This window comes from Mauremys reevesii, linkage group 1 (genome assembly GCF_016161935.1).
Source record: "Mauremys reevesii isolate NIE-2019 linkage group 1, ASM1616193v1, whole genome shotgun sequence".
NCBI classification, from domain to species: Eukaryota; Metazoa; Chordata; order Testudines; family Geoemydidae; genus Mauremys; species Mauremys reevesii.
This window is the reverse complement of record NC_052623.1, coordinates 167883294-167907698: the sequence shown is the minus strand read 5'-3', so window position 1 is coordinate 167907698 and position 24405 is coordinate 167883294. Positions and strand designations below refer to the sequence as shown.

The 24405-nt window shown below is 45.8% G+C and overlaps 1 protein-coding gene across 1 annotated transcript in view; it reads left to right on the top strand.

Annotated features, from left to right (window-relative positions):
* Positions 1 to 24405, top strand: part of ITSN1 (intersectin 1) — a 200795-nt gene that overhangs the window by 173496 nt on the left and 2894 nt on the right. Inside the window, exons 30-39 of the mRNA XM_039503267.1 lie at positions 4480 to 4601; positions 5974 to 6080; positions 7718 to 7901; positions 9589 to 9687; positions 11975 to 12142; positions 19073 to 19285; positions 19816 to 19937; positions 21921 to 22003; positions 22112 to 22195; positions 22640 to 22813. Of these exons, the coding sequence (XP_039359201.1) occupies positions 4480 to 4601; positions 5974 to 6080; positions 7718 to 7901; positions 9589 to 9687; positions 11975 to 12142; positions 19073 to 19285; positions 19816 to 19937; positions 21921 to 22003; positions 22112 to 22195; positions 22640 to 22813 (1356 nt within the window). The remainder of the gene's footprint in view (positions 1 to 4479; positions 4602 to 5973; positions 6081 to 7717; positions 7902 to 9588; positions 9688 to 11974; positions 12143 to 19072; positions 19286 to 19815; positions 19938 to 21920; positions 22004 to 22111; positions 22196 to 22639; positions 22814 to 24405) is intronic.

The window sequence follows — 24405 nt, the reverse complement described above, 5'->3', positions numbered from 1 at the left end:
CCAGGTTCCGGAGGGTGGGGTTTCCCCGAGTGCTTTCCTCTTCCAGGAGGTGCAGCCGTGCCTCCCGTTTCCCTCTCCTTCCCTCCCCTCCCAGGCAGGCCCTCTCGCCCTTCTCTCACTCTCCGCGGGAGCAGCACTCCCTCGCCCTGCCTCGCGCGCTCTCCCTCGCGCTGCTCGAGCTGCCGCCGGCCTGCACTCCTCGTCGGGATGGCATCGCCCATCTGGTCCGCTGACCGGGTACCATCCCCTGCCGGCTCGGCAGACTCCGCTCCCTGAACCCTGCAGAGCTCGGCTGACCGCAGCAGCTCCCGCCCTGCCTCCCCCATCCCCAGAGCCCACTTACCCAGCGGTCAGCAGCGGCAGCTCAGCAGCCCCTCCTGGCCAGCGCTGCTCTCACGCCCAGACGCTTCTCGAGCCCTGCCTGCTCGCCTTCCTGGCTCGCCTGCCCAGCCGAAGGCAGCCTCTCATTCCACTCGCTCGCCGACCTTCCCCGCTACCTCACCTTTCTTCCCTCTCTCAGTGGTCCTGACATCCCTAGGGTTTCCAGGTGTCCCATCCGCCTCGGTCTTGTCGGTCCATTTAGGATCTCCAACCAGATGGTGTCCCTTGTTCATCGTTCACCTTCTGGTCCCCTCCGCCCTTCCTCCCACGCTGGACTCTCGGTCCACCTTCTCTCCCCAACTTTCTTCTGGCCCTTTCCTCCGCACTGGGGACCGTCCACATCGTCTCTCAACGTGGCACCCCCTGGACTCGCTGCCACATCCTGCCACTGAGTCGCCATCATCCTGCAGGCAAGGTAACCTCTCGCAGCCTCCGCCCAGCCGCCCCCTCCACCTCCCACATCTCATCGGCAAGCCAGCGCTTCACCTCCCGTTCCTCCCACCCGGCACACCCGCCTCATCGCCGCTTCAGATCGCTCCAATCGCCGCTTCATCCGGCCCCACAGCCCGACCCACCCTCGGGCCCGCGCCTTCCTCCCAGCCTCGCCTCCGCTTCTTCGAAGCCCTTTCCAGCTGCGTTTCGGGCGCGCACGCCTCGCTGCGCGCGCGCGCATGCCCGCTCGCCACCGCCCAGTTCCCCGTGACCTCATCGCCGATTCGCTGTTCTGTCGGCCAACGCCCCCGAACTGCATCCTGTTGCCCGCTTCCTCCAGCCCGCCTGCTCACGCTTCCTTTTCGACGCCAGCCGGCGGCCACATCGGTTTCAGTCCCCACCTTCCTCCCCTCACCACGGCCGCCCCTCCGCACAGGCGCACACCTATGCAGTTCTCTGCACAGGCACACCTTCGCCGAGCTAGAGCGTCACTCGACCTGCTTCTACTCGGACCACTCCCGACTCTCACTCGGTTCACTGCAGCCGATGCGAGCTTCCCCCACGCTGAAGGCTTGGGAAATTACTCCGCGAGGGCGCCGAAGCCGAAAGCTGCTGGAAAAGGAAGTCTATGTAAGAGAGCTGACTGGCCGAGCCGAGGCCTTCCCAGAACCGGCGCTTCCGCGCCCCAAGGAACTGAGGCCGGCGGCTTCGGCCATGTGTCCCTCCCGGGAGGCTGGGGCGCGCGCAAGAGCGGCATGCGCGCGAGGACCAGTTACTACAGCTAGGGAAAAAGTTCTAGGCAAAAAGCCTGAAGAACACCAGTGCGGCAGCACCCCTTTTATTTAAAAGGACCGTTCCATAGTCTCTCTTCAATATGATAAAGTATCTTTTTTTAAAAATCAGGAAAATTTCAAGAAGTGCAGAGACGGAGCTCAGCAACAGACTTAAGCCTCATTTCAACAAGGTATTTAGATACCAGACTAACTTAAGCACATGAGTAACTGCACTGGTGACTACTCATGCTTAAAGTTAGGAACGTGCTTAAGTTCCTTGTTGAATTAGGGTTTTTGAGATAGATGCTTTCCATTTGTCAGTGGCAGCAGCACCTGCTTATCCAAGGCAGTTTATGGCCCCCCAAGGAAGGATCTCTTTTAGTTGGTTGAATTCATAATATTATTACAGCTGCAAGTGGAATTTAGACTTTTATTTAAAAAAAACCAACTAGTTATAGCCCTTTCATCTCACATTTTAGTTTCAAAAGGAACCCAAACATTGTTTGTTTTTTATGTCGAGGAGAAAGTTCCTAACCTTTTTGCACCTAAAAAAAGTCTCTCTATTGGAAAAGTCCTTTCCACTTACGCTACTCTGATTGAAATCAGGTTTCCCCCCCCCCCCCCAAATATTAAATGTTCAAAAGGAGACTAATTGTTGAAGTTCAAGTGACCTATTTAAAGTTCCCATTGGCAATCTGTCAAGCTATTTGAAAAAATGTTCCTTTTTGAGATTTTAAATGTTTCATATAAAACTTTAGTGATTGGAATAATACTTCAAACCAAGGTTATCAGCATATTTGAAGAGAAAACCTCTCCAGTCTTAAGAAAACAAAACAAAACACTTAGGTACAGTGTTTGTATTTGCTGAGGCTGGCAACTCAGTAAGAAAACTAAAGTGGTTACTAGACCTGTGTTGTACTGTATGTACTGGAAAATTGCTCTGAAAGCAGCCATTTATAAAGCAGGATTGAAGCTTTTGATTTTTGAACAACTCCAAGAGTTTCTAATATTTTGTCACTAGGCCAGTGCGTGAGTTCATTGATTATTCTCAGTGTTACCTTCTCATTTTATCAACAAAAGTTTAAAGAATCTCATTTAAAAAACTACAATATGCAATATCCTAAAAGACTATTTTCAATGTGTTTAGGTCCCCAAAATGATCTACTTTAAAGTTACTACAGTCCTACAGGATGCCCCGTTGACTGTTCATATCTAATTTTTGTTTTTCAAATCTACCACTCCAGTAAATATTTAAAAAACTGTTTATATAGAACTCACGAGTGTGCTCTGCTGTTAATCAGCCAACAGAGAGAGCACAAGTCGGCTAAAGCAGAGGTTCCCAAACTGTGGTTCATGGACTACTTAATAGTGATCCATAGAAACCTGGCTGGTGACGGGGGCTGAATTTTCCTTGTTTCCAGCTACTAAATTGCATTTAAAAAGCTAAAAATATAGTAAATACTCTCCTAGTATTAAGTTTATATGGAAGCAATTTCTATAGTTGCCACAAGGAAGTGCTGTGATTGAGAATAGGAGGAGAGGTGGTTCACACTATGAAAAATATGAGAACACCTTACCTAAAACAATACTCTCCTCAAAGTCTGGGCTAAGTATGTTGGTATCATTGGTGATGCTGGTGAACAAATACATAAATAAATAAAAAGCCTTGATCATTCTAAACTCCATGAAAAATTTTGCAATAGCAAGTTCTTCTGTCAGAAAATGCCATTTTGTCAAAATCGAAACTTCCCAAGGGAACAGATCAATTTTGATAAATCAAACCCAAGCATTTTAATACATTGAAACCTTCCATTTGACATTTGTGGCCTAGAATGTTTCAATTTTTTGTTTTTAAATGTATTTCATTTGTATTCTATTATAAATGGAAAGACACCCCCGCCCCTGCGCACGCGCGCGTGCACACACACACACCACTGACCTCAGTAGACTTTGGATCAGATCCCTAAAGCCAGTTTTGAAAAGAAAAGTGCGGAAATTAAATAAAATAGAACACTACTGGATAGAATGTCCACTTTGAAAAGAATAACAGAGTAAGGCTTTGTCTGCGCTACCACTTTTGTTGGTAAAACTTTTGTCGTACAGGGGTGTGAAAAAAGCACCCCCCTGATTGACATAAGTTACACTGACAGAGTGCCAGTGTGGACAATGCTATGTTGGTGGGAGACGCTCTCCTGCTGACATAGCTACCGCTGCTTATTGGGGGTGGTTTAATTTTGCCGATGGGAAAGCTCTCTCCCACTGGCATAGTGTGGCTGAATGGAAGACCTTACAGCAGGGCAGCTGCAGGGGTACAGCTGTGCCACTGTAAGGTCTCTAGTGTAGACATAGCCTAAAATGGAGCCTCTTCTCAACGGTACCAACTCTGAGGGTTGACTCTTGCGGTGTATGGCTATTTGAGAGAATACTGCTCACCGCTATTGTATTTATTGTATTCCCATATCATAGCAGTGAAGATCCACCCGGATGCTCTAGCCTCCCTGTCCTTTAAACCTTCTCTATCTTAATGTTCACCAAAGCTTTAGTTCAGTCATCCTCAGACTGTAGGCTTTTGTTTTAGCCAGTCTTTCATTCATTTGTTGTATTAATTGTTAGGTTCAAGACAATGGAGTTGATGAACAAATAAATAGTAGGACTGTGATTTTTTTTTGATTTTTTTTATTGAGCCTTGCTTTAGAGGCAACTCAAGCCTTTTGATTTTTTTAAGCAAATAAAGATGAAACATTTTCAATTTTGTGCTGTTACGTGCTGAGAGAATGATAAATTAAATGAACAGGTGGCTGTTATTGTTAGTGAAGCATTTGCTGAAATATCACAGTTTTAATCTATTTCCAAATAGTCCTCACTAATTCTCTGTCTCTTTTGTGTTTTCCAGGGTGTGCTGACTTACACCTCCTGGACATGTTGACGCCTACTGAAAGGAAAAGGCAGGGATACATCCACGAACTGATCGTAACAGAAGAGAACTATGTAAATGACCTGCAGTTAGTCACAGAGGTAAGAAGAATGGCCAAGGTTTGCAAAAGGGAGAGCTGAAAAGTAAGCTCCTAAATCCACATTTAGGCACAGAAACAGTGGCTTGATTTTCAAAAGTGCTGACCACAGAGCACCTCATACTCGCCTGAGTGGGAACTGTTGGTTGCTCAGCACGTTTGAAGAGCAGGTCACTTATTTCTATGCCTAAACATGGATTTGGGAGCCTAACTGTAGTCCCCCGTTTTTAAAAAATAGTGACTAGTAACTTAATCATACAAAGTTGTCATTTTTTGTTTGAAAATTCCTGCCTTGTCTGACTTGCTAGGAATAATCTGACTTGAGTTTTTAGTATTCATGAGCATGTGAGTCTCTTGTTACCAGCACTGAGACATCATCATTTAAACCTTCTGTTTTAGTATAGTCTTTTCACTCCTGATTCTAAAAGTTTATTTCTCATGTATATTCTCTTAAGACCTTAGAGGTTTAACTCATTGCACAGAGATTCTACAGCCACAGTGGCACTTAGTTATCTGCTTTTCTGTGCCTAAATTCAGTTTCTTAATAGTTATTATGTGCATCTTTCATGCAGGGAAAATGGAAGCCAGATAGACATCTAAGGTGAGCCTCTTAACTGAGAGAGAGTGCTTCTTTGCCAAAATGGTCAAGATATGCAAACCTGATGTGTGGTTAGATAAATAAAATAAATCAGTGAATAATCATTTATTCAGTTCTGTGACTGCATCAAAAAAACTGGGAAATAAAATCAGTTAATTTTTCTTACCAAAATGAAAAACTGAAATAATTTCATTCAGGTTGATTCAAATAGACATTTCATTTTGAAATGAAATTTAAATGTTTTTATATTTATGGGGTTTTTTTAGTTTTTTTTTCTTTTGGCTGAAACTATTTGCTGAATTCAGTACAAATCCATGAATAGTTTTGGTTCTCCCCAAAATGATTTTTTTTGGTGAATTTTCTATTTGCCAGAAAAAAAAAAAATTCCAGCTGTAATCAGTAATAAATCGGGCATCTGTAGAGTAGAGGCCAAAGTAGACTTCTATGTAATTTATTACTGAGATATTTTGCAAGGGACCACTAGTATAAGGAAATGCCCAAGGTTAAAACAGAAATAAGCCATCTTGTAATTAACATCGCTGATGCAAATTTAGATTATGCCTTGTGAAGTGATACACTGTTCACAAACATCTTATCTGGAAACATTGTGGAGCTCTAAGGCCGACAGTATGTTTGAAATCTGTTCTAATGAAAATTAAATGTTGTATTATTATTAAGTATGCAGCCCTCTACATGGAGATTATGAACAAGAAGCTTTGTCACTTTTAATTGATTTAACAGTACACTTTCTAAACTGCTTCATTTTCTGCATCTGTAGATCTTCCAGAAACCACTGATGGAGTCTGAGCTGCTAACAGAAAAAGAGGTCGCTATGATTTTTGTTAATTGGAAGGAGCTGATTATGTGCAATATCAAACTACTGAAGTAAGTTGCTTTTCTATATTTATCAACAATAAAATAATGGACCTTTCCCATCCCCTCCTAATTATTTAACTGTGTGAAAATCGTATTTGCTACCAGTGAAAACAGCAGCAGGTTGCAAAGAATATAATATAATATTATGGCTTGTAATTCCTTTTTGAGAAAATCAAGTAGTTTGTGCATATTCATAGGTTGAAAAGTGTCATTTTACTGCCTAAATAAATAAATCTGTTTTGCTGTGAAAATGGTAAAAGTTCTGTGCAAAAGAAGAAAAATTCTTCTGGAGCAAATTTGTGAAAAATAATTCATTTTAGCCAACAAAGGGAGATTTTCAGCTTTAGGCTCAAATTCAGCAAACACGTAAGCTTATACTTTACTTTAAGCACATGCTTAAGTGATGTGCTAAATAAAGATGGACTTAAGCACATGCTTAACTGCTTTGCAGAATTGGGACATCACTATTTTCATCGAGAAAATCTGTGTTTGCTGGTACACCTGGCCACTTTTCACCCTTGTTGAGATTCATAAATATTCATGTAAATACTGGCAATAAAAAATGGCAGTTTCATTTAAATCTAACATCCTTCTTATTTCTCACTTGGTCCACTGCTCAGAGGTTGCTGATGGTAGTGGGTGGTTATGGTCCAATTCTGCATCCAAGGATCTTTTGGCAACTATTCAATTCAGGATGATGAGTTTGTTTTGCATGCAGTATAATATAATGCTAGTATATTAACATTAATCTCCTCCTAAGTGACAAACCTGGAAATCAATCTAAATCCAGTTAATGTGCACTATTTCTATGTTGTCTGAAGCAACTTGCATTGCTTCTTGTATACGTACTCCATATACTGTGCATGGACTAAAGTTTAATCCAGATAAATAGTAAAATTACAGTATATAAACTCTTGAAGTACTTAGTCTCAGAAGAGGCCTTTGGATGCAAAGACATATATCCCAAATTCAACTATCCTACCTTTTATATGATTGATACAAACTTTAGATTTATTGATATTATGCCAGACTTTCTCCTTCTGGATATGTTTCCTTTTTGATACACCTCTAAGATGCTAAAATATTGTTGTCCAAGTCATTTAAAATAGTGGTCTTTATTTAATATTTAAGCCATTTTGGCCAAATTCTTAGCTGGTGTAAATCAGCTTAGCTCCTTTGACTTCAATGGCTGTATGCCAGTTCACACCAGTGGAGGATCTGGCTTTGTGTGATTTCTTTCAGGCATTAAACCATACCACTTTCCTGCATTTTGGCTGATATGCTGAAGGGAAGAAAATGCTTTGAACAGAACTGTGTGTTTTAGAGCGTGTGGTCTCGTAGCTTAGCAAAACAAGGAAATTGCATTGCTTTTTTAAAAATATTAATTCTCAATTGAATTTGACTCAAGTTAATTTTGAACAGCAGTTTGGTGACCACAAGAAGGAAACCAGACTGGTGGTTGAAAGTCCTATATAATAGTATATTTTTACAATATGGAATAAATCCTGTGCTGGTCTTCTGCTGTTCTGTAACCCTCTTCATTTAAAAAATGAACTATCAGCTAGTTTATTTCAGGGGTCAGTGACAATCCATTAGTGGTCCAGTTATACACAAAACATGCCTAGCATCTTTTTCTTTGTGTCTAGAGCACTGCGTGTTCGTAAAAAGATGTCTGGGGAGAGGATGCCAGTGAAAATGATTGGCGACATACTGACCGCACAGCTACCACACATGCAACCTTACATCCGGTTCTGTAGCTGCCAGCTCAATGGGGCAGCATTAATCCAGCAGAAAACAGATGAAGTCCCAGAGTTCAAGGAGTTTGTTAAAGTAAGAGACAAAATAACCATTGTGAATTTCTTACCTCTGAACTGCATCTAATCATTTTGCTGATTACAAAACAGTGCTATGCTGTGGACAAGTGAAGAATCTTTAAGCCTGAATGTTCACTGGGGAACAAGATTTGGTCAGAACATCATAGAAGATGAAGTTTTTATTATTATTAATTATTAAAGTGACAGTAGTATTACAGTAGCACCAAGAGGCCCTGCTAAAATCAAGGCCCCAATATGCTAGATGCTGTAGAAATACATAGTAAGAAACAGTCACTGCCATGAATGGAAGATGGACAAAGGATGGCAGGAGAAAAAAAGGCAAAGAAAAATAGTGTTTTGCTCAAGGTCACACAGCAGCTCATAGACAGAACTCTGGCCTCTTGATTCCGTCTAGCGTCCTGTCCATCAGACCTTGCTACCTCTGGGGTAAAAAAGGCTTATTACAGTGGGACATCCAGCCCATCTCCCTGGTAAGGTAGGATTATTCCCACTTGAACTTTTCTAGTGTTTAGTCCAGTCTATTTTTAAATGTCAAGAGAGATGGGGCTTCCACCACTTCCTTGGAAGAGTATTCTACAGCTTATGGAATTCACTGTCAGGAAATGCATATGAATAGATGGCTAAGAGACAGCGGAAAGAAGAATGTAATAAGGGCTTGTCTACACTTGAAACACTACAGTGGCACAGCCTGAGTGCTGCAGGTAATCCACCTCCCCAAGAGGCGGTAGCTAGCGCTTTCTGCACAAGGACAAGGTTGGCTTAACTATGTCACTCGGGGTGGGGGTGGGGTGGATTTTTCACATCCCTGAGTGATGTAGCTGGGTTGACCTAACTTTTTAGTGTAGACCAGGCCACAGACTATCTATACATATTTGGAGAGTGAAACTCCAAGTACTGCATGATGAATTATTATTCAGTGTGATTCCTGGGGATCTGACTAAGAGTAATGGAGTTACATTAAAAGAAGAGGAAATATAGATTAAATACCAGGGGAAATGTCCTGACAGTGCAATGTATTGGGCTGTGCAGTCTGCTGAGGGAAAAGGTGAAAGCCCCATTGCTTGAGTATTTTTAAAAGGGAATTGGCAAAGCACTAGAAAATGTTCTGTAGGGGACAAGGGTGCTTTGGCAGGGGCATGAACTGTATTATCTAGTAAATCTTTTCAATATATAATATCTGTGAAAAATCTGCTTTATTTACTGAGCTGTCAAACTTCTCAGGTTACATTTGGAGGACATCTAAATAATTTCCAGTGTATATGTCACTTTTTTCTTTTGAAGAAAGAAATAGTGGAAATGTCTTTTTGTAGTCAACATGATGACATGGGAGATAATGTTGTAATGATTTCCATTCAAACCCATTCATAAATAATGTCATCATTCATAAGCCCTGTCCCATAATAAGGAAGCTTACTTCAATCAGAATGTTTACACAGTCCGAGAATATAGATATCTAGGGATCATAAAACTGCTCTCATCTCTGACGTACTCTACCCTATTTTTTAAAAATATGAGAAATTCTATTGCTCTGAATTTGTTTGTCGTACTTCTTGTTCTGACTGAGAACAGGTTTATGTGATGCATTTATTGACTTACCATTTTATCTTTTACCTTTTTTCAGGAATTTGTCTTCCACTGTCATAAACAAGCTGGTTAACAACATCTTACCTTTCCTATTTCAGAGGTTAGCAATGGATCCTCGCTGTAAAGGAATGCCACTGTCAAGTTTTCTGCTAAAGCCTATGCAAAGGGTAACGAGATACCCGCTAATAATTAAAAATGTACGTTTTTTTTAAACATACTGGAATGTATTTAGAGTGCCCCTTGGCTTGTAGCTTATTTGTAGTTAAGTTTCCCTATGTATGTCTATTCTTGCTATTCTCAAGAGGCTAGACACATCTGGTATGGGGAATATGGGCCAAATTTGTATTTCAGTTACGCTGGGATAAATCATGAGTAACTCGGCTGACTGCAGTGGAGTTATTCTGTATTTACACTGGCATAATGAATGGAGGAGAGTAATTTATATGCCAGGGAATGGAAGGGGTTTAGCAGCAAAAGGTGGGTGGTGGGTATACAGTAAAGGAGTGGGGAGGGACTGAGTTGTCTTACACTCTCCTGCTAGCTGCTTTTCCTGCTTTCCCCCTCCCCGGGGGCTTGTCAGTTATTCATTTTGCACAGCCATTGAAGCCAGATTTGTGCAAGTTATATTACTTTACAACTTGCATCCATTTTCTGTCCAACTTTCATCTGATGTCTAACTCACATCACCATTACCATTACTACTGAATTTGGCCCAAGACTTATCTAGGAGAGGGACATTATACCGGGCCTGAATTTGGTCTGAAAAGTCAGATTCCTTCATCAGTCCTGAATCCTCCTCTGTATATGACCAGATGTAATGGGGGGCATCCACCTCTTGTGAGTGCCCCCTTCTGGTCAGGTGTGTCTGCAGTCTTTCAGTTCTGGTGACCCCTGTCGGTGGTTTCTCAGGTGGCTTTTCAGTGATTCAGCCCTCCAGCTGAGTCTCTCACACTGTCTGTATGCGAATTAGAACAGACCCTTTCTGGGGTATACAGTGCACCAGGGGCCTATCTCAGTACCCCTCGATTGGTGTCTCTCTAGCCCGCCCTGGGCTCAGTCTTTAAGCAGTCCCAGCCCTGGATTGGGCCGTACCCCCAGGGCTTCTTCCCTAGAGACACTACCTTCCTGTGGTGCTCCCCGGGCTCAGTCCTTACTCAGTCCCAGCAGCCAGCCAGGAACTCCTTCTTAGTTCCCCTGGTCCCTGCCCACACTGAGCTGTCCTGCAGCTCTTTTAGCCAGCCAGGAACATGGTCTTCTCTCCTCCAGCTCCAGGCAGCAACTGACTGTTGCTCTGTTCTGCAGTTCCTTTTATATGGCCCTGATAGGCTGCTCCATGCAGCCTGTCTCATTGGCTGCTTCCCCACAACCATACTCGGATTTCTCATCTGCTCCTCTCTGGGATGGGGTGTGGCAGGACCCTGAGGCCTCCAACAGGGGGCTTCTGGGCCTCATCCACTCCGTCACAACAGAACATACAGCTCTAGGGCCCTACCAAATTCATGGTCATGAAAAATGCTATACAGATTTCAAGGGGGAAACCAGCATTTCTCAAACTGGGGATCTCAACCCAAAAGAGGGTTCTGGGGGGTTGCAAGGCTATTGTAGGGAGTTTGTGGTATTGCCACCTTTACTTCTATGCTGCCTTCAGAGCTGGGCAGCTGGAAAGCGGTGGATGCTGGATGGACACCCAGCTCTGAAGAAAGCGCTGCAGCCAGCAACAGCGCAGAAATGAGGGTGACAATACCATACCTCGCCACCCTTAGTTCTGCACTGCTGCTGGTGGCGGTGCTGCCTTCAGAGATGGGCTTCCTTCAGCTGAGGGAGGTTCCTGGAGGTGGGTCTGACCCAACCCCAGAAGAGGCCCTTCCAGGGTAAGAGGAAGTCCTGTCCCTCACCAGCCCAGCCAGGACCAGCAGTTGGAGCCCAGCATATGGTAGGAACCCTCAGCCAGGGTGCCCAACGCCCTGCCCCTCCTCCATTCTGGGCCCCTGGAGCTTGGGACTTAAATTGGCTTTGGGCTGCCTGGGGGGTTGGGATGGATATGAACACAGAAAATCTCCCACCCACCCATGGTGCCCTGGGCGGTTGCTCATGTCGCCCACTTGTAAGGCCGCTATGGCCCCCGCAAAAGTGAGGACTTCTCCATACCATCCCACCCTCACTTCTGCGCTGCTGTTGGCAGCGATGCTGCCCTCAGAGTTGGGCGCCCAGTCAGCAGCCTTCATGAAACATTTTGCTAAAAGACTTGTCAGCAATAGAATTGGCCAAAATGGGGTGATTTCTTTGTAAAAACAAAACGAATAACAGTTTTTTTCACTGAAATTTGAACTTTTGAGAGAAAAAAATAACCAAAACATTAACATTTGGAAAATGTTGACCAGTTCTAAAAAAAATAAAAAATAAAATAAAATGCAGAGCTGACAATATGGGTGGATTTACAGCCAACGGTAACAAAAGAAACTAAGCTGTTTTACTTACCTGTAGATAATAGAAAACACTCCTGAAAATCACCCTGATCACAGTCACTTGAAGCATGCTCTGGAGAAAGCGGAAGAATTGTGTTCCCAAGTAAATGAAGGGGTGCGTGAGAAGGAAAATTCAGACAGGCTGGAATGGATACAGGCTCACGTTCAATGTGAAGGCCTGTCTGAGGTAAACATTGTAACACATATTGATGTACATAGCATGGTCTTGTTTCACGTTTACTCACCAACCAAGACGAAACAATGTCATTGCATCCAAAGATGAAAAGAATATTGTCATTATTTAATCTTTCTTATTGTCTCTTTTTTCTTTTTTTGCCCTCCAGGGGGCATCTCTTACATTCATGCAAACTATCCATTTCACTATTGATTTTTTGTTTTCTTTTATTTGGCAAGCATTGCTTTTGTCTCCTGTATTTGGAATGGTGCCATATTTAAATATTGCCATTTTTGTTCAACTGCAACTTCAATTTATATAGTACTTCACAATAGTAATACTGCTATCTTGAATATACAGTATATACGTCCTTCCATTATGAAGAACCACTACACTATTCTCTCTTGCTTTATAAATCGAGCTGGTTGAAAAATAGCAAGCATCTTTTGTGATAAAACTTCATCTAAGCTTTGAAAATTCAAATTTTTTTGACCAAATCTATTTATAAACTTTGCAGAGAGGAATCACTTTGTCTTGTCCATCACCAACTGATACTTTACAGGTGTCATGCTAAAGTCTCTTCAATGATGTCATGATAAAATATTTTGATTTTGTAGGTCCTATAAAAATAGTAACTCTTTTTAAAGTTCTGGTTGTGGCATCCCTAGTCCTGGTCAGCGTAGAAGAGGTGGAGAGAATATAGCTTGATTTTCAAACTCCACATTGAGTTTACAGTCCTGGCAATTTGAAAAATCATCTCTTATGAACTGAAAAGATGTATTTCAGCTCATTGAGGGCAATAAATGGGGAGCTGCATTATGTTTTTCTGCCGTCACAGTGGAAAGACCCACGGGCCAAGTTAAGAAAAGTGGTGCAGTTGGTCACAGTTTTAATAAGCAGAACTATTGCCCAACGGCAAATGAGAGCAGGGAAGAAGGAGTGTCCTTCTGCTCCCCTAGCCCCACGGTCCTGCCCTGGCACACCCAAAAGACCAGCTAGCCAGTTGCTGACAAATATCAAGGTGAAAGCACCCCACCTTTTGCGCTGAGAGATTGGGCCCTCCCACAGTCATGCCTTCATCGCTTCCTAAAGATTGGCTCGTTTCTAATCTGAGGAAGGAGTCACTCTACATAACATCTGATCCCGTGGGGTGGGTGGACCCTGAGACACCAGAATGCCAACATGTGCAAATAGGCCTAACAGTTACACATTACCAAAAGGAAAAACTGAAACGGAACTACTTCTTTGAGTGATTGCTCATACCATTTCCAATTAGGTGTGCACGTGCCACATGCACGGTTGTCAGAAAGTTTTCCCTTACCAGCTCCCATTGGGTCAGCTGTGGATCTCCTGGAGTGGCGCCTTCATGGCGCTCAATATATGACCTTGCTGACCCAACCCCCCTTCAGTTCCTTCTTACCATCCATGACAGCTGTTGAACAGTGTTCACTTGCTCAGCAAGGACTTTCCTTAGCGTTTCTCCCTAGTTAATTGTTCTAGTTACCCATTTTAGTTTACATAGTAAATAGTTTAGATAGTAAGGTTTGGGAGCAGGATCTCTCCCCAATCCCTAACCCCTCCTTGGGCTCTGGGGCATGCTGCGAGCCCAGGGCTTTAAGCCCTGTGTTGCTTGCAACAAGCCTATGCCTATTAGTGACCCCCACGACTCTTGCTTAAAGTATTTGGGGAAGGTGCACCAGACTGAGAGGTGCAAAATTTGCAGGGCTTTTCGTCCAAGAACTAAAAAGGCGGGAGATTTCCGCATCAAGCAACTTCTCATGGAATCCGCTCTGCATCCCCAGCGTGCTTCGGACCATCAGGACCCGGCACCAAGCGTGTCCGTATGGAGTGCTCCGGCATCTGTACATTACATGGTGCTGAGGAAGGACTCTAGTACAAGAGACCCTTGGCACCCGTGCTCCCCGGCACCGCAGCCAGGAGCAGTGGCCCGGCACCACTCGACTTTGCTGGTGCCCCACAAGCGGCATAGGAAGACCGAAAGGGACTGTCAGGGGATGCACAGGCGCACCCCAGAATGGACTTGGTGCCAGAATAACACGAGTCAGTGCCATTGACCTCGGTGCTGTGGAGGGGACCATTGGGTATGGTACGCAGCGACTCTCTGCAAGGGCAGTGTCAGGTGGAGGAGTTAGAGCCACCCCCCACCCAGGACACTTTTGAAGTTGCCAGACACTTAATCGAAATGATGGCTTCACAGCCCCCGGTTCTGAGGGACAAGCCTGCAGTTCCGATATGTCCAGTACTGTTTAGAGGCAAGCCAGCTATGATGTGGCGATCACAGTCCCCGGCTCGGCACCATCCGTGGCATCGCTCCCAGTCACTATCATTGCAGTACCACTCCCCGGCACCGAGGTCCGTAACGGTATCTCTGGCACTGGCACAACGCTCCCCCTCTCCAGCAGCGAGGGTGAACCCGCACCGATCCCCGGCTCTGAGAGCAGACCGGCACCCACCCACAGCACCGGGCCCTCATCCTCAATCATTAATATATAATAATAATAATTGGAGATATAACAATCTCCTAGAACTGGAAGGGACCTTGAAAGGTCATCGAGTCCAGCCCCCTACCTTCACTAGCAGGACCAATTTTTGCCCCAGATCCCTAAGTGGCCCCCTCAAGGATTGAACTCACAACCCTGGGTTTAACAGGCCAATGCTCAAACCACTAAGCTATCCCTGGATACTCGGCACCGGTCTCCGATGCTGAATTCCTGGCATTGGTCTCTGGCGAGGTTGACCCGGCACCAGTCCCCCATCTCATCCGCTCAACACCAGTCTCCTGTGCATGGCCCTTCAGCACCACCTTGGTCATCACGATCAGGATCCACTTCCTTGGACTCTGACAGTGACTCATATTATTCCCGGCACAGTTGGCATAGGTCCAAGAGGCAGCAAAGGGAGACGCAGCCAACCTGGCAGCCGCAGTGGCAGCTCCCAGCACAATGGCCCTTTTGGACTCCCTGGACTTCCCATCAGGCCCAGGGCTCCCTTTCATGGGGTTGACCTCAGAACACCGACCACCTCACTCTGCCAGGGACAGGTCTACACCTCGGAGATCTGAGGCCACCCTGACCTATCTGCCCCCTCAGGCTCAGGCCGCTGCCGAGATGACTCCGGCACAGGACCAGCTGCAGGGTCAGGCTACAGACACCTTGACTGTAACCGCCACAGGGGCAGGCACTGACCAAGAGGAGTTCAGGGAGCCAGAGGGACAGGAGGACCCGGTTCCTCTCCTCTGGTCACCTTGTCTTCATCCCCTGAAGAGGCTGTGGCAGGGCTTCCACTTCAGGCCCTTGACCACAGGGCGCATCAGGACCTTCTGAGGCAGATTGCCCGCAACATAGGGTCGCAAGCAGAGGAAGTGGTCGATGCTAAGAACCCCGTGATAGACATTCTTACTCCTGAAGATCCATCGCAGGTAGCTCTGCCATTAATCAAGACAATTCAGAGCAACATCAAGACTCTGTGGCAGACTCCAGCCTCAATTCTGCCGACCGCCCCGGGTGTGGAACGCAAATACTTTGTCTCTTCCAAGGGCTATGAATATCTGCTCTCACACCCGCAGCCATGCTCTCTGGTCGTGTCGGCAGTTAACAAGAAAGAGCGGCAGGGTCAGCAACGGCTGGCCTCCAAATCTAAGGAGGCAAAAAGGATGGACCTTTTTGATAGGAAGGTCTATGCCATTGGGAGCCTTCAGCTGAGGATAGCTAACCAGCAAGCTATCCTCAGCAAATATAACTTCGACTCATGGGCCTTCATGTTGAAGTTTAAAGAGCTGATCCCTGTGGACTCTAGAGCCGAATTCTCCACCATTTTCAAGGAAGGGAAGGTGGTGGCGCAGACCTCACTGCGGGCGTCCCTAGACTCTGCGGAATCGGCCACCCGTACCCTCTCCTCAGGCATAGCCATGAGGAGGGCCTCATGGCTTCAGGCGTCCGGGCTACCCCCGGAAGTGAAGCAAACCCTGCAGGACCTTCCCTTTGAGGGCGCGGGGCTGTTCTCCAAGCAAACAGACTCCATGCTGCACAACTTGAAAGACTCGAGGGCGACCATGAAGTCATTGGGAATACACACGCCGGCCACCCAATGCAAGCACTTCAAGTCCCAACCACAACAATAGCATCCATATTCTCCTTGGTCGAAGCAGGATTTCTATAGACGAAGGGGCAGGAATGGCAGGCACAAGCCTTCCAACCCCACTTCAGGACAGGGCCAAGGCCAGTCCAAACCTTCATCAGGCTCTAATCAGGCCTTTTGAAGATGCGACTGAGGACGGTCCACCTGTCTCTCCACCAGATCCTTACCGGTTTTCTGGCCCATCTGTCCCACTTTTACTGTGCTTGGTCCCAAATAACATCAGACCTCTGGGTTCTTCGTTCAGTAGAAGTGGGATATTCTCTCCCATTCTGCTCCTTCCCTCCCTCCCACCCCCATTCCTCTTCAGGGACCCTTCTCACGAGCAACTTCATATCTAGGAGGTGCAGTCGCTCCTCTCCATAGGGGCAGTGGAGGATGTTCCTCGGGAGCTAAGGAGCAAGGGATTCTACTCCCCCTGTTTCCTAATCCCCAAGGTCAGTCAACCCACAGAGTGCCCAGTGTTCTGCTTCTTCCAGAAACACTGTCCCCAGTCTCACTCCTGCACAAGGTGCTGCTCAAGATCTGCAGAGACCAATCTACCCTGATTCATGGTTAAACCCCATGGAGCTCCTGTGCTCGGAGACAGTAAGGGAGGTTCTACTCAGCAGCAGGAAACCATCCATCAGGTTCACTTATCTACCAAAGTGGAGGAAGTTCACTTGCTGGTGTGCCCAGCAGCACACACCTCCACTCCAGACGTCTGTACCACTCACACTGGAGGATCTTCTGCATATCAACCAACAAGGCCTGGCAATGTCATCCATCAAGGTACACCTTGTGGCCATCTTGGCCTTTCATCCGGGAGAGTCCGGGCGTTCTCTATTTGCTAATCCTATGGTAGGAAGTTTCTTTAAAAGGGTCTGGAACGGCTACATCCACAGGTTAGACAGCGTGTTCCTGCATGGGACCTTAACCTGGTCCTCTCCAGACTAATGGGGACCCCATTCGAGCCGTTGGCAACTTGCTCCCTTCTCTATTTGTCATGGAAGATAGCTTTCCTGGTGGCCATCACATGAGCTAGGATGGTATTGGAGTTAAAGGCCCTTACCTCTGATCCTCCATACACAGTCTTCCACAAGGGCAAGGTGCAACTAAGACCTCACCCAGCCTTTCTTCCTAAGGCAATGTCACAATTCCTTACTAAGCAAGACATTTTTCTACACATCTTTTATCCTAAGCTTCACAACAGTATCCAAGAGCAGAGGCTACACTCATTGGATGTTCCGCAGGTGCTAGCATTCTACACTGAGTGCACAAAGCCATTCAGGAAGTCAAACCAGCTGTCTGTAGCGGTGGCAGACTGGATGAAAGGTCTCCCGGTCTCATCTGAAAGAATATCTTCCTGGATTACAGCCTGCATCCACACTTGTTACGAGCTGGCCAAGGTCCCAGCTCCAGCTATTAAGGCACATTCCACAAGGGCACAAGCCTCGTCAGCAGTGTTCCTGGCCCAGGCCCCGATTCAAGAAATCGGCAGGGCAGCAACTTGGTCCTCAGGGCATACGTTCACCTCCCATTATGCCATCATCCAGCATGGCAGAGATGATGCAGCTTTTGGCAGAGTGGTGCTGCAGTCCCCACCTCCGGGGAGGAACTTGGGAGTCACCTAACTGGAATCGATATGAGCAATCACTCGAAGAAAAAAAAAAAGGTTACTCACCTTCTCGTAACTGTTGTTCTTCGAGATGTGTTGCTAATATCCATTCCAAACCCACCCGCCTTCCCCTCTGTCGGAGTAACCGGTAAGAAGGAACTGAAGGGGGGTCGGGTCAGCGGGGTCATATATTGAGTGCCATGAAGGCGCCACTGCAGGAGGCTCCACAGCCGACCCAACAGGAGCTGCTAAGGGAAAAGTTTCCGACAACTGTGCACGCGGCATGCGCGCACCTAATTGGAATGGACATGAGCAACACATCTCAAAGAACAACACTTATGAGAAGGTGAATAACTGTTTTTTATAGGAGTTAGTGGCTAATGTGCAATTAATCCAAACTCCTCCCCATAGCCACTGACTAGCAGATAACCCGCTAAGCCAAGCGTCATGAGCACAAAAAGAAGCAACACCATGGTTATCCAGAAGCCCCTGGGATGAACTAGAGGGTGAAATCCAAACACAGGAGCAAAACCATATGCCCCCTACCCAACACACACACGCTAACTCTTACAGCCACTGTGGAGATGGATCAGTCAATAGGGAGGCCCATTGACTCCATGCATGTTACAACCACCAATAAGGGAAGAGCCATCAGCTTTGTTCCCTCCCCCACAGAGATACCAGTATGCAGCAGGAAAGATCAAAGAGAGGCCCAAGTGCTTTTGTCTTCCTTGCCCTCATCATGTGCTGGCCCAGTCATACTGAAGAGCCCCAGATCAACATAAAAATGGCCATACTGGGTCAGACCAAAGGTCCACTTAGCACAGTGTCCTGTCTGCCGACAGTGGCCAGTGCCAGGTGCCCCAGAGTGCATGAACAGAACAGGTGATCATCAAGTGATCCATCCCCTGTCGCCCATTCCCAGCTTCTGGCAAACAGAGTCTGGAGACACCATCCCTGCCCATCCTGGCTAATAGCCATTGATGGACCTATTCTCAAATTAATAGTTATTTTTCTATCACCTTTCTATGCCTTGTGCTGCTCGTACTGTGAGACTGAGGCATTACCCATCATCCCTTTGAAAAGAGCTGAAGCAAATGTCCGAACTCAAACCTGTATTTGATCTCTTCCAGGGGAGCCTCAATGGTTTGATTTTGTACGTTGCATTGTTGTTGTTCCTCTTTTCTTAGCAACTGGTCTTTAATTCTGTTACAAACTGCTTGGGACCACGCAAGTTTCTGCACAGTGGGAAACTCTACAAAGCCAAGAGCAACAAGGAACTGTATGGTTTTCTGTTCAATGATTTCCTCCTGCTGACTCAGATCATAAAGCCTCTTGGTTCCTCTGGTACAGACAAGGTCTTCAGCCCCAAGTCTAATCTGCAGTATAAAATGTATAAAACCGTAAGTACCGCTTTTATGGTAGCCAAGCTATTGGTATTCTAACAGTTCAGGACGGTGGCAGCTCCCCACTTGGAGATGTGGGCAATGGCACTATCTGTTGCTGCATAAGAAAGAAAGAGGTTGTCAAGTACTGTTGGGACTCCAGTCCTGTGGTGCTGGTGCTGGACAGGTTGTAAGCTTGATCTGTATAAAGGAAGGCACTTTTGAGCGTCCTATTAGCTGACTTCAAGTATCCCAGCTACAGAAAGAGGGAAGTGATGCAGAGGGCAGTGTGCTGCTTGGGGGAAGGGAGAACTTGGAAACACGCTGTGACTCTCTGACTCAAGTAGAAGCACTCACAGAATCTGGAGGGAGCTGTCTTTGGCAAGAGAAAGGGTGAATGAGACACAAGCCCTTTGAAGAAGGGAGTTTAAAAAGCGGGGGGCTAGAATGGATATCCTGGGCGCAACAAAAACAGTCTGTATTGTGTTGAGCATTCCAGTGTTCAGATATAGTGCTGTATTACTCTAGCTTTGCCTAATATTTCACAGCCCATTTTTCTAAATGAGGTACTAGTAAAATTACCCACAGACCCTTCTGGAGATGAGCCCATCTTCCATATCTCCCACATTGATAGAGTCTACACGCTTCGTGCAGAAAGCATAAATGAAAGGTAAGTCACTGCAGCCTCCTCACTGCTGACTGTAAAGATTTTGATGTATATGTTCATGTGCTTGTACACACGACAATCACCATGAAAATCTTTATAAATGTCTTTGCAAGTAGGTAACATTACCCAGGTGTCTGTAGTATTCCCTGTACTTAGTATGGTGAATGCTGTGGTAATCATAATTATTGGAAAATGGGATTCAAATTAAAAAATGATATACCCTTCTCTAACTTGACCCAGACCACTAGGGAAATGGTTAACAAAGGGAAAACTCAATTGATGTCATTCTGCTTCAGAGTTAACAAATGAAGTGAGACAAGTGAGGGGGTTTCCACCTCTCCTGATACTTTTGTTTCAGTCTGTCTGTCTGCAAACTCAAGAAGACACCATTGCATCAGGTCACAAAACATAAGGACTAGAAAAGTAACTTTTGTTAAAAAGTGAAAGCCTCAGTCCTGCAGAAGCTGATGGGGGCAGAAAATTATACAAGAGGCGATGTGGTGTGGCCCTGGGTACAGGCTCAGTGTGGTCCTTGCTTGTAAAGGCATCATTTGTAAAGATTTTAATGCATATAAACCTGGATAAAACATCCGTTGCTCCCCAGCAGCCCAAGCAGGGGGTGTTGTGGAGCTGTCACCCTCAGGCCCTGGAAGGAGTGGATACCTGACCTCACTCTCTAGCAACCAGCTCTGGTGAATGCATGGAGTTGCAGTGAGTGGGACTCCAGAGGAGCAGGGCACATCCTTTCTCTGTCGCCACAGGACAGGACCTCTGCAGGAAGGGGAGTGGGATAGAAAGTGGGGGAGGCAAACGAGGGACTCCTGGAACTCAGAGGGGGACCTCCTAGGAGGGAGAACAGACAGGAATGACATGATATAGAATTGTGATTTCTAGGCTTAAAAATTGTTCATAAAAGTCCATACCACGGCTGGATCACAATAGTTCTCCTAGGTGTTTTCTGTATCTCCATTTCCATACCATAGAGTAAATTAACAGAGTGGGCCAGATTCTCAGCGGATGAAAATGGACCTAGCTGTATTGACTTTAATAGAACAACACGAGTTTACACTAGTTGGGGATCAGGCCCCATGTTTCACATAGTGATCCGTCACAACCGTTGCATATTCTGTATTGGAGCGGTTAGTGCAGCCAGCCAATATCTCAGCATTCCGAATATATTTTCTACCAAGTTTGAATGGTACTACCAGCTGAGTGATTTTGCACTGTGCAGATGATGCAGAAAGCAACATTTTAATACTTAACATCACTGACACCTAGAGGTTTGGGTTTTTATTAACAGCAACTGAAATTTAATCTTTGCTTGTAAATATTTAGAACTGCAAAACCTAGGGCTAAAATCTACACTTGATACATGCCTGGAGCCCCCATTTGCCTACACCACAGACTTTCTTAGATATCATGGTACTGCTCCTGAACTCTGCCCATAAAACCAGCCTTGATGCTCTCTCTGTTTCTTTCTTCTCACTCTTTTCTCTGTGCATTTTTCCAGGCTAAGTCCCTATGAGTGAAATGACCTCCCCGTCCTGCTTTACAAAGCCACCATCTTCTCCTCTTTAACAGCCCTTCTAAAAACTCCACAGGCCAGTTTTTCAGCTGGCATTTACTGATTTACACTAGCTGAGCTTCTGGCCCCCAGAGATTTTGTAATGCCCAGTTAGTTTATTGTAGTAATGCAGGAGGAATGAGAGGGAAAAGTTATCCCCAACTCTTGATTTCCCACTGTGTCCTGGCCATTGTGATTCTGCCTCTTAGGCCTTCTTATGTATAGACCTTTACACCTCTGCAGAGTCACATTGACTCAGTTGCAGGGCTCCAATATAGCATATACCAGTATAGGCCCAGACCTGTAGATTGTGAGGTCTCTGGAGCAGGGACTGTTCATTTTTGTATGCTGTGTAGTGCTGAAGAGAAATAAAATAGTAATCATAATGCTGTGGGGTAACTTTTTGTCTTTTCCTTCCAAAGGACTGCCTGGGTTCAGAAAATTAAAGCTGCTTCTGAACTTTACATAGAGACTGAGAAGAAGAAGAGGGAAAAGGCCTACTTAGGTACAGTGTGGGGTAGGATGCCTGTAGTCTTTCATGGAAGTGTCAAAAGCCAGGTACATACTAATGAATTTTGTCATTTCCTCCCTCTCCCCCCACATCCCTCCACAGTTCGCTCCCAAAGGGCAACAGGCATTGGAAGGCTGATGGTGAACATTGTGGAAGGCATTGAACTAAAACCCTGCAGGTCACATGGTAAGGACCTTATTGATTTTCCTAGCGCATGTTATAAAGAAGGACGCTTCCCCTGCATGTTCCAGTCTGTCTAACGCTAAAGAAAATATAGGCCCAAAATGTAGATTTTGTGAAATGAAGCGGTTTTAATGAACCTAATATTCACAGAAACAGTTACTTGCAGGACAGCGAAACTTGGGCTGTTGTCATGTATTTAAGTATTTTTTTACAAGCTTTCTTAGTGTCACTCACACAAGACTCGATCCCGCAAGGTGCTGAAATCACAAGGCGCTGGGGGTGCTCTGGATGGGCCCCCAGAGATGCTCTTTGTTTCTTAAAGTAGTGGCAGCCCAGCAGCCTTTTCCTGATTAGATGGTAGTGGAAGGTAGGGGGTATTTAGAAGGATATTAAATCCATGCCCATCAAAATGTGATCACACCCCTGCATCTGCTTTATTCCTTTCAGGAAAGAGTAACCCATACTGTGAGGTGACAATGGGCTCTCAGTGTCACATCACCAAGACTATGCAGGACACTCTCAACCCTAAATGGAACTCTAACTGCCAATTCTTTATCAAAGATCTGGAGCAGGATGTACTCTGCATAACCGTGTTTGAGAGGGATCAGTTCTCCCCAGACGGTAAGTATGAAGCTGCTACACTTCTGGTGATGTTTTCCCTTCTCCCCACCTTTCCATTTATTAGAAGTTACATGGGTGCTTACATAAACATTTAACAGCATAGAAGCACTCAGTTTATAGCTCTGACTTGCCTCTTAGGGCTTGGCTACACTTGCAAGTTGCAGCGCTGGTAGAGGCTTTCCAGCGCTGCAATTAGTAACCGTCCACACCTGCAAGGCACATCCAGCGCTGCAACTCCCTGGCTGCAGCGCTGGCTGTACACCTGGCCAGGTTGGGGTGTAGCGATTGCAGCGCTGGTGATCCAGCGCTGCTCATCAAGTGTGGACACACACCAGCGCTTTTATTGGCCTCCAGGGAATAAGGAGATATCCCAGAAAGCTTTTAACTAAATTACTCTCTTTGTTTTGTTATGCAGCCTCTCTTTGTTTTGTTGTGAACTCCGATCGGAGCTCCGTTGAACTGCTTATCTAAAAAACAAACACTGATCACAGCAAACAGGAGCTATCTGTACCTGGCTGTGAACGATCAAATGAGAGGCAGGGAGTGAATGTTTGCTTGACAGAGAAACAGCGTTGGAGGCAGGCTGTTTGCAATTAAGACCAAGGGTTCGTGAACATTTTGTGATTTTTCAATCCAGGAAGCTAAACTGTTGGCTCCAAAAATCCACTCTCTCTCTCTTCCCCGCTCCCTGTCACAGTACAAGTGTTGGCTCCAAAATCCCCTCTCTCTTCCCCGCTCCCTGTCACAGTACACCACCCTCCACCCCCCTCTTTTGAAAAGCACGTTGTTGCCACTTGAATGCTGGGATAGCTGCCCATAATGCAGCACTCCCAACAGCGCTGCAAATGTTGCAAATGTGGCCACACACCAGCGCTGGTAGCTGTGAGTGTGGCCACACACCAGCGCTGCTCCTACACAGCTGGATGACCAGCGCTGCAAACCGTAAGTGTAGCCAAGCCCTTAGGGTATGTCTACAGTGCAGTTAAAGCTGTGATTGCAGGTTGAGTACCCGTACCCAGACCAGCTTTAATCTGGCTAGCACAGCACAGCTAAAAATAGCAGTGAAGACATGGCACCACGGGCTTCAGCACAGACGGAACAAGCCGGCTGGAACACTAGGGTACACACTCGCAGTCTTAACCCGTACTGGGGTCTGGGCTGCTGTTTCTTCACTGCTGTGTTTAGCTGTGCTAGCTAGACAAAAGCTAGCATGTGTATGCCTACCTAAGGGCATGTTTAAAGCTACAGAGTTACAGTGGCACAGCTGCAATGCTGGAGCTGTGCCGCTGTAGTGTAGACATATCCTTAAGTGGTGCGTTGTCCTGGTGCTGGCCCCTTTTCACTGAACTGAGGTGGATTTCACCCTAAAACAATATTTCACCTGGATGATATGTTCTCCCCTTTCACAACTGTTGCCTCCTCCTTCTTTTTTTTTTTTTTTTTGGTGTGATTTAAGGGTTACATACTTGAAATTACTGATCCCATGAATGATATGGATGATCCAGTCCGATGGTTTAACATTTCTGGTGTTTTGTTTGGCACGTATGATTTTTGGATTGTAATATAAGAATGCAAACATTGCCAGACTGGAT